The sequence below is a fragment of the Oratosquilla oratoria genome, chromosome 12, assembly GCF_046742065.1.
Source record: "Oratosquilla oratoria isolate Oo_2021 chromosome 12, ASM4674206v1, whole genome shotgun sequence".
Classification (NCBI taxonomy): domain Eukaryota; kingdom Metazoa; phylum Arthropoda; class Malacostraca; order Stomatopoda; family Squillidae; genus Oratosquilla; species Oratosquilla oratoria.
Window position 1 is genome coordinate 68,112,379 of NC_134788.1, and position 10,719 is coordinate 68,123,097.

Genomic DNA, 10,719 nt, shown 5'->3' on the forward strand with positions numbered 1-10,719 from the left:
TAATAACAAAGTAACAAGGAATTTACGCAAATTGTGTTTACACCAGTTTTATGTTCGTTTCTTCCCACAAGTTTGGGTTGTATAAGGAGTCAGATGTTTCTACACTGTGTTCAACCGAGCAAGTGGTCTGCCCCACATCTATCATACCTTTAACTTCCTTTCATTTCATTCTTTCCTTACACTAACCCTCCAAATTCCCCCCTCTCCCCCATCTTACCTATCCTACCCTATACTACTACCTCCCTGCTGGGCGAAACGTTAAATACATTGGATCCCATACACTGCGTTTGGCCTCACTCCTACAGTGCTGTTGCAGTCGTTGTTGCTTTTACTCAAGAGGATGTGGACTTGCACGTTCTAACGGTTCGTCGAACGCGGTTCGACAGATACGTGTTTAAAGTGATGTGTGAACGTGTGAACGGGGTATTTGGTTGTGTCGTCACACCTATAAGATTGATAAGATTGTTTAACTCGTTCACCTGCCGATTGTATTTAACCAAGTCAAATCTCCACACTTCAAAGAGATGTAACCATGTAAATGATTGATTTATATACATTGGTATTCATGTTTGCGTGAATATTGTGTAACACGATCAAATCCAAGAGAAGGGTTTTGGGCTTCCTTAGATTGGAGGGTGTTGACCAAGGAAGGGGTTTTCTTAGATTTTTTCTCTATTAAAATTCCTAGAATTAATGTTGTTCGAACAAGTGCTTATCAATGTTTGAGGTAATCAAATTTGTTCAACAATGTAGCATATGTAACGCAGGTTGTCATTAGAATCTTATTTTGGGTGAAAGGATATTCTCTTAAAAAAAAATTCATCGTAAGATAATTAACCACAAACCATGTGCGTACACACACACACACACACACACACACACACACACACAAACTAAATGAGGACACAGTGAATGCAAAAACTATACAAGAATCTAAGATCAAACTGGATGCTGAAAAATACAAAAGCGGGTCACTACGAGCATAGTTCTCTTCCCGTAAAATACAACTAGGTAAATAAATACACACGTTCAACCCATTCAACTCCGATGACAAGAATCTTGTCATTTGGTCAAATAAAACAAAAAATCATAAAACACCAAAATGTTTGATCAAACAGCACCAGAAAAAATATGACGTCAGTCCTCGCTTCGCTCGCGGCGAGCGAAGCGAGGACTGACGTCATATTTTTTCTGGTGCTGTTTGATCAAACATTTTGGTGTTTTATGATTTTTTGTTTTATTTGACCAAATGACAAGAATCTTGTCATCGGAGTTGAATGGGTTAATATTTCTCACAACGCTTTCACTTACAAATCCACCATAAAACACGTTAGTTAACTCCGAGGCTCAGAACGTGGCAGGTACTTCTTCCTCACCTGCACAGGCATGTTGGAGAGGGCAATGTAGCCGGCGGAGGGTCTGACCATGGTGACAGTAAAGGTACTCTTGAAGGAGGGCTCGTCGAAGCAAGGGAAGGCTCGACGGGCATCCGTGGGCTGGAACTTGCTCGTTGCAATGGACCTGGAGGAGAGAAATGTTGCTCAAATGAAGACCTTTGTCTAAGATCTGTGTAGGTATACAATCATATAGTCCTACACAACACAACACAACACAACACAACACACATACACACACACACACACACACACACAAACATGAGATAAGACCCATTGATCTAATTACAAATATGAAAAAATGCACATTGTTACTCCATTTATATTTCCCTTTTACAAAATTCAGAGGAAGCGCTGGGACACGAGAGTTTATTTAGAAATATCTCAAAGGAACTTAACTATGAACTGAAAGAGGTTAGCAACAAGAAATTGATATTGTAGGTGATTTCAATTGTGGGAACATAGACTGGACGTCCTTGAAACCAATGGGAAAGGAGAATTCTTTGTTACTAAATGTACAAGCCACGCCACTTTTCTTCCCTAACCAATCATACGAACCTTTCATCCAAAGCTCTTCATGCAAAAGCAATCTTGATTGGTCAGAAAGAAATGGGGCGTGTCTCTGTCATCGCCTGAAACTGTCGCAGCTATAATATCTGCTGTCCAAACATATGTATATAAAGCGGCCCATACACGATCAATTATATTGCGCAATTTCATTGTCAATACTCTGAATTGACAATTGAATAGACCATACACGGTCAATTTAATTGTCAATTCAGGGTATTGACAATGAAATTGCGCAATATTATTGATCGTGCATGGGCCGCTTTAGATCCAAGGGAGATGATTGAACATAATCGTTACACAAGGATCTGAAAACAGTACAGTTACAATCTCTTTGGAAAAAGCAATCAAGGAAATAGTAGAAAATATTAATCGTTCATAACGACCCAACTTTTGTTTTGTATTTTCATCTCACAGAAAAAGAAAAATATTTTGTGATCAACAAACTATACGATTAGTCAACTTATCCATATTTGGAATACGACGTAGCAACGAGCCACTATACTGAAATATTTACTAAAGTGGTGGAAGACATTTCTCGGTTATGATTTTTTTTTTTCGAATTTCTAAATGTCAAATTACTCTTGCGTCATATAATGAAAAGCTGAATTACGAACTAAGAAGCTAAACCTAGAATGTTGAACAGATTATTGAGATGTTCTTGCGGAATTCTAGAATATTGTAACCAAAGTCGTTTCAACTCAAACGAAGCAGCAAAATTAAGTAACATGTTAGCCTAGTGTTCCACCACGTTTAATTATACACACACAAAGAGAGAGAGAGAGAGAGAGAGAGAGAGAGAGAGAGAGAGAGAGAGAGAGAGAGAGAGAGAGAGAGAGAGAGAGAGAGAGAGAGAGAAAAGGTAGCTCGGAGGGGAACTGCTAAATATTTTCAAAATACTATAATATATACGTTAATAACATCAACTGAAAACATGTTCATATCAAATACAAGCTTGAACTGAAACCAAACAGATTCAAAACGTAAGTCAAAGTAAGAAGTAGAATGAACCTTTGCCTACCATATCATAGCTAACGAATGGGGAACAAATCCTGCTTATGCAACCACAAGCAACACAGCTAATTTCGAGGATTTAGTGCAATAAACAGATGAACAAGGTTATAACGCTTTCCTAAGCACTTGTCAATTCACCAATCGTAGGCTTTTTTGGTCTTCGTTGTCATAATGATGATTAATTCCTCGAACTTCGCTGACTGGAAATTCACAGTTCTCAAGGCTTTTCCATAATAGGCTGGGTCCACAGTGAGCCTCGTGCAGCGCTGCATGAGGCAGTGAGTAGCGTTGAGTGTTGAGTGTCTACGTCAGCGTTTGTCAACTGTTTTACCCCCCTTGCGTAACCTTTAAAATAAATTGCATGTCTCAAGGAACCCCTGAAAAAAAACATATACCATATCTTTCTCATTTTTTTCATCGTAATAATAGGTTAGATAAGATGGTGTCTGTATTACATTATTACAATAACCAAGAATATGTCGTGCGTGTTTAATCATATTACGTATATGGAATTGAAAAAAAAAAAATCAAAAGTGCATTAGCTTATCTCACTTGTTCTCGCGGAACCCTTAGGGACCTTTTGCGGAACCCTAAAGCGGCCCATACACGATCAATTATATTGCGCAATTTCATTGTCAATACTCTGAATTGACAATTAAATTGACCGTGTATGGGCGATATAATATATAACTGAAGGCGGAGGAAGTATACGAGGAATAATGGAAGAATCTTACTGCCTTAACGTTTCGACCCTTAGGGTCTTGATCACAAAGCTTCAAGCTTTGTGATCAAGATCCTAAGGGTCGAAACGTTAAGGCAGTAAGATTCTTCCATTATTCCTCGTATACTTCCTCCGCCTTCAGTTATATATTATATCGCCCATACACGGTCAATTTAATTGTCAATTCAGAGTATTGACAATGAAATTGCGCAATATAATTGATCGTGTATGGGCCGCTTTAGGATTCTGGGGAACCCTGGTTAAGAAACGCTGGTCTACATTGTCTATCAACACTCACACTGTCGGCGTGAACCCGCTCGGGTTAAAACTTTTAGTTTAGGCCATTTCTCCTCCCACATCTTACCTCCAACTTCCATTTGAATAAATATAATAGAACTTCACTTCCAGGAATCTAGAGTTCGCTAAGAACATTTCAACAGTATGTCTAAAATTCGTATGTGTGTACAATCTCTTAGCTCAGTGTTTCCCAATCTTTTTGAAATGATTACCCCAAAATTCAATTTCGCAGTTATTGATTACCCCATTGAACATATACCCGGTAATATAGGATGGTTTTTTTTCGTTGTCACCTGATGAACCGCATGGGCTATATAGCTCGCTATTGGCTATATTTAATGAACCCAATCAAAGTGCACAACCTCCAGAAAGAGTTAACCCATTAAACTCCGATGACAAGATTCTTGTCATTTGGTCAAATAAAACAAAAAATCATAAAACACCAAAATGTTTGATCAAACACCAGAAAAATATGACGTCAGTCCTCCTCGCTTCGCTCGCGAGCGAGCGAAGCGAGGAGGACTGACGTCATATTTTTCTGGTGTTTGATCAAACATTTTGGTGTTTTATGATTTTTTGTTTTATTTGACCAAATGACAAGAATCTTGTCATCGGAGTTTAATGGGTTTAAACCGATTGACTTGGTCAGGCTACCTCTTCTCACATACCCCAAAAATATGGGTCCATTACCCCCACTGGGGTAATTCACCCCGGGGTTGGGAAACGCCGTCTTCGTTCATCATTCAACTTTGATATATATGACGTGAAAATAACCAAACATTTTGGAGATTTGGAAAATAGAATATTGTAGCCAAAGTCCTTTTTACTCAAATGAACTCTCAACCGTCGACGCTCGTAAAACTCCGTGGAAGCCCACTATGGTAACGCCTCTACAGTGGTAGTTTGTTGTCAGTTCTCCTTATAAGAAAAGGAGTGTATTAAACCGAAATTCATGGAGGGGACATTGAGGTACTCAACTGGATGAAAGGCTTTAAGAAGGGTGATGCACCCAAGGTCATCATGTTAAGACAACAGGGATGGACTAGCAGTAAACCGAAATTCATGGAGGGAACATTGAGGTGCTCAAGTGGATGAAAGGCTTTAAGAAGGGTGACGCACACAAGGTCATCATGTTAAGACAACAGGGCTGGACTAGCAGTAAACCGAAATTCATGGAGGGAACATTGAGGTGCTCAAGTGGATGAAAGGCTTTAAGAAGGGTGACGCACACAAGGTCATCATGTTAAGACAACAGGGCTGGACTAGCAGTAAACCGAAATTCATGGAGGGGACATTGAGGTGCTCAAGTGGATAAAAGGCTTTAAGAAGGATGACGCACACAAGGTCATCATGTTAAGACAACAGGGCTGGACTAGCAGTCATGGATTTGAATTTGACAAATTTAGATTTAAGATGAAAATAGGCAAAATCTGGTTTACCATGTAGTAAGCTCTAAAACTATCGATTGTTTAAAGAGAAGCTTGGGTAACTTTATGGAAGGGGATGATGTCGATCAGATGCATCTCCCTGCCTGCCACCCGTCTTCCAAAAACTGTCAGCGCTTTCACCTGCTGAAGGTGCAGCCCTGAGGGGCAGGCACTCCGTCCCCGGGCCGGGCCCAAGAGCATAAGGATCTAAGAATGAAGGAGATTGCAAGACACCATAAGGCTTGCCTCTCCCTGCCTGCCACCCGTCTTCCAAAAACTGTCAGCGCTTTCACCTGCTGAAGGTGCAGCCCTGAGGGGCAGGCACTCCGTCCCCGGGCCGGGCCCAAGAGCATAAGGATCTAAGAATGAAGGAGATTGCAAGATACCATAAGGCTTGCCGGGCAAGCCTTATGGTGTCTTGCAATCGCCTTCATTCTTAGATCCTTATGCTCTTGGGCCCGGCCCGGGGACGGAGTGCCTGCCCCTCAGGGCTGCACCTTCAGCAGGTGAAAGCGCTGACAGTTTTTGGAAGACGGGAAGCAGGCAGGGAGATGAACCTAATCGACATCCGCCTTCTCGGAACATCACTTAGAGGTACCAGTGGCTGACGTCCTTCATACTGTGAACGACTGGAAACCGGATATCGCCAGAGATTGGAACTTATTTTGTCTTTTTTTTTTTTTTTTACAACCTCTGGTAGAGAGAGAGGCAGAGGCAGAGGCAGAGGCAGAGGCAGAGGCAGAGGCAGAGGGAGAGGGAGAGGGAGAGGGAGAGGGAGAGGGAGGAGGGAGAGGGAGAGGGAGAGGGAGAGGGAGAGGGAGAGAGAGAGAGAGAGAGAGAGAGAGAGAGAGAGAGAGAGAGAGAGAGAGAGAGAGAGAGAGAGAGAGAGAGAGAGAGAGAGAGACGGTCAAGGAAGGTATACATGCCATCAACAGGCGAAAGTGCACATACTGTATGTAGTCTTCCTCATGCCCAGAAAAAAAAAAGATCAAGAACGTAATGCCAGTTTTAGGATTCTTTTACTAAGTATATTTTATTTTATTTTATTTTATTTTCGTAATTTTATTTTATTCTATTTTCGTTGAGTCTGAAAAAGAGGCGAGATAAAGCATGAGAACAAATATTTTCTCTAAACATTGAAGAGAATAGAGAACGAGGAATTTGCGGATAAACGAGGCACTTTAAAAATCTAACGCACGACTAATTCTAGGTTACCGCAATGTGGTTCAAGTCAGACGTAGATGGGAGGTCTAGAAGGTAGATGCAAGATTCCTTCTACCCTCACACGTCAATTCCTACAGAACACAATCGATAGGGTGTCATTGTGGGCCTACCTGTCTCCCTTATGTTGCGAGGCGTCGCGTTTTCGAGAAATAGTCAGGTTAACCCATTAAACTCCGATGACAAGATTCTTTGTCATTTGGTCAAATAAAACAAAAAATCATAAAACACCAAAATGTTTGATCAAACACCAGAAAAATATGACGTCAGTCCTCGCTTCGCTCGCGAGCGAAGCGAGGACTGACGTCATATTTTTCTGGTGTTTGATCAAACATTTTGGTGTTTTATGATTTTTTGTTTTATTTGACCAAATGACAAAGAATCTTGTCATCGGAGTTCAATGGGTCAAGTACAACAGGGTAGAGTTCGCAGTAAAGGATGTCAATGGGGGAAATTTAGATTTAACCTCTTCCATACGATGATACATACGCAGGCGTCATGAGTGGGTATACGAGGGTTCCGGAATCGGAGTTTTGCTCATATTTATTTCGTAGTTGTAGCTGAGTGACCTCCGAATTCTGTGAACTGATTTGATAACTTCTTTTTTGTGTGTGTGTTTATTATTATTACTTGGAGTAAAAGAGAACTAGTAATACAGCAGTGACGTTATATTTTGTAACGTAAGTAATGTGATGCATCGTACGTATGGCAGCCGATACTGCGCACGAGAATTTGACTCGTATTGACGAGCTTAAGGAAACAAGTCAAAACTTACAAATAATGTGGCCAACGAATGGAATAGACTTAGTAACCATGTAGTGAGTGCTGAAACTATCGATCGTTTTAGGAGAAGGTAAGAAAACTTTATGAATGGGGATGATAAGTGGTAATGGACATGAAACTCCCTAGTGTAGGCCTTATGGTCTTTTGCGGTCTCCTACTTTCTTATGTACTTATGTTTTATGTTGTACGACCAAGTTTGGTGCAATGGTAACGTCCTTGCCTTATGGTAAGCAGTCGCACATGCAAGAGATCAAGTCCCACTGGAGGAGCTTATCAATCCATTTGTCATGCCTTCACACACTTATCGAATGGCTCGCTTAAACAAAGACTCGATGAAACTAAGATTACATACTGGTCAGGTCAAATTCCAGATAGTTCCTTATGTATGAGCAAGTCTGATGCAATGGTGAAGTCCTTGCTTTGTGGTGAGCAATTGCCTAAGCAAGAGTCGGAAAAAAATCGCTTCTATCATCAGGGGCAAGGTTGCACCTAAGTAAAAGAGAATTGTTTTAAGGAAATTAGTCTTGTTGTTGAAATTTGCTGACATCGTTTGTAGGGATATCAGCGGAGCCTCTGAACTAACGATTGCATAAAACATGAAATTAAAGAAGAGAGAGAGACGATGAAGGGGAGGAGGAGGAGGAGGAGGAGGAGGACATGGAAGAGGAAGAGGTGGTGTAGGACGAGGAGAGGGAACGGGAGTGACAAACAACCACAGGAATTTGAGGAAAACGAGGACAAAAGGTTAGGAGGACCAGAACTACAAACAACTACTACAACTACAATAGGAGTACGAAGAAAAGGGGGAGTTCAAGAAAAAGGAGGAGGAGGAGGAGGAGGAGAAGGAGGAGGAGGAGGAGGAGGAGGAGGAGGAGGAGGAGGAGGAGGAGGAGGAGGAGGAGGAGGAGGAGGAGGAGGAAGAAGAACGTGATGAAGACAGCAAAAGACCCGTCCTGATGACGACGGTGGAGATGTGGTTCCACGAATGGGCTGAGGAGGGAGATCCACTCCCGAAGTCTCCTCCACCTCCGCTACCTGGCTGTCGTCAGGCAATTTTAATCAGATATCATTCCGTGCCAACTCCAGATCATCTCATTCATGTCAGTGCACTGAGTATCACTGGAACCATTGTAAAAGAAAGGAGGAAAAAAACAAACAAAAAATCAGAGAAAATCTAATAAGCCTCTCCGACTATACCCAAAGTTCATATTGATGCATTTGATGTGGGGCAAGAACACAACATCCAATTACAAGAAGAAAAAGAAAGTCAATGTCCACATGACATTCCTGACCTTTTATCTCCATTCATCCATCCATCCATCCATCCATCCATCCATTAGGTACCGTCCAATGGCTTTGATTACTTGCTCGCTCGCTTCCTTGTTAGCTTCTTTGGGACCATGAGCGCTGGGCGCGGCACCAAAGCAATCGGACAAGATTGAATATGAATGCGACCTAACCGCTTATTACAGATGTCGTTGTTGCAGACGATTTTAATACTCTTTATCATAACCATCATCATTAATATTATTTTTACCATTATCATTGTCATTAGATTTTTTTCTGGGTGCTGTCAGATTTTATCTACTTGAGAAAATATTTCCCTCCCTTCCTCGATCCCTCCCTTCCTTTCCCTTCCAACCTTGCAACATTTAAGGAACTCTTGCTTAACTCATCAACCCATTAAACTCCGATGTCAAGATTCTTGTCATTTGGTCAAATAAAACAAAAAATCATAAAACACCAAAATGTTTGATCAAAACCAGAAAAATATGACATCAGTCCTCGCTTCGCTCGCGACTGACGTCATATTTTTCTGGTGTTTGATCAAACATTTTGGTGTTTTATGATTTTGTTTTATTTGACCAAATGACAAGAATCTTGACATCGGAGTTTAATGGGTTAACTGACAGTATTCCAAGTATTTCTCAACATTACAGACTGTAGCTGAATCTCCCTCCCTCCCCCTCTCTCTTTCTCCTCTCTCTCTCTCTCTCTCTCTCTCTCTCTATCACACACACAGCCGCCTTATGTGGAATCAGGAGCATATTGAAGGATTTTGAGGCAAACTACTTGAGTAGATTAAAAGAAATAAGGGAAGGTTCTTGAGGATTGTAATGAAGGGAAAGATGTCAGGACGGAGAGGAGAGACCAGCGGAGTTCCTCAGGGTTCAGTGTTAGCAACAATAACGTTTTTCATTTCAGTTAATGACATGATGGAAGGTACTACAAGCTATGGCAATATATTTGCAGATGATGCTAAGAGCATGAGAAGAGTGAGAGAAAAACGAGAGTCTATAGGCTGTTACAAAAAAAAAAAAAAAAAAAATCTAGACATAATATTCGCATGAAGCCAACAATGGCAAATGAATTTCAATACCAAAAAATGCAAATCATAAAAATGGATGAGAGTTCTAAAAGGCAATATTTGAACTATTCGTTGGAAATTGAATCTATTGCAAACGAGAATGGGATTACGGGAAAGTCATTCACAGAGCAGTAGAAAAAACACGGAAGTAATATAGTGTATATAAATATTAAATAGATAAATAGATTAATACTTACATAAATGAATAGATAAGTACATTCATATGTATAGACACATTATCCCATTACACTCCGATGTCAAGATTCTTGTCATTTGGTCAAATAAAACAAAAAATCATAAAACACCAAAATGTTTGATCAAACACCAGAAAAATATGACGTCAGTCCTCGCTTCGCTCGCGACTGACGTCATATTTTTTCTGGTGTTTGATCAAACATTTTGGTGTTTTATGATTTTTTGTTTTATTTGACCAAATGACAAGAATCTTGTCATCGGAGTATAATGGGTTAATACATAACTGAGGGAGGCAACCAAAATCATAAACAAAAACTAAACTCCACTAAAATGAAATAAAATAGAAAACAAAACAAAATTGAAGCATAAGAGGAAAAAATATACAATAACAGATAGAAGATAATAGATAAAAATTTAGCTATAAAAAAATAGGGTAATAGATAAGAGGGACAGTTTGTCAAACGCGTCCACATGAGCTCAAGAACTTACTCCATCGCTAATGAGAAGCCAAGGTCAAAGATGACCCGTTAACGATGGAATGCATCACGTGGCAGAGAGGGATTTCCAACCAGATGGATACTTCTTGTGCATCTTGATTGCTCAACAAACATGGCGCAAGCGCGCCAGCATACATACACAAGTACACACACAAAGGCATACATACACAAATGCACAGACACACCCAAATGCGCACACACAAGTACAAATGCACATACACACACACGCACACAC

At 40.6% G+C, this 10,719-nt stretch overlaps 1 protein-coding gene across 1 annotated transcript in view; it reads right to left on the minus strand.

The window, feature by feature from the left end:
* Positions 1 to 10,719, minus strand: part of LOC143030489 (glutamyl aminopeptidase-like) — a 95,690-nt gene that overhangs the window by 51,844 nt on the left and 33,127 nt on the right. The window contains exons 3-5 of the mRNA XM_076193639.1: positions 5,714 to 5,779; positions 5,562 to 5,627; positions 1,377 to 1,540 (exon numbers count right to left, since the gene is read on the minus strand). Of these exons, the coding sequence (XP_076049754.1) occupies positions 1,377 to 1,540; positions 5,562 to 5,627; positions 5,714 to 5,779 (296 nt within the window). The remainder of the gene's footprint in view (positions 1 to 1,376; positions 1,541 to 5,561; positions 5,628 to 5,713; positions 5,780 to 10,719) is intronic.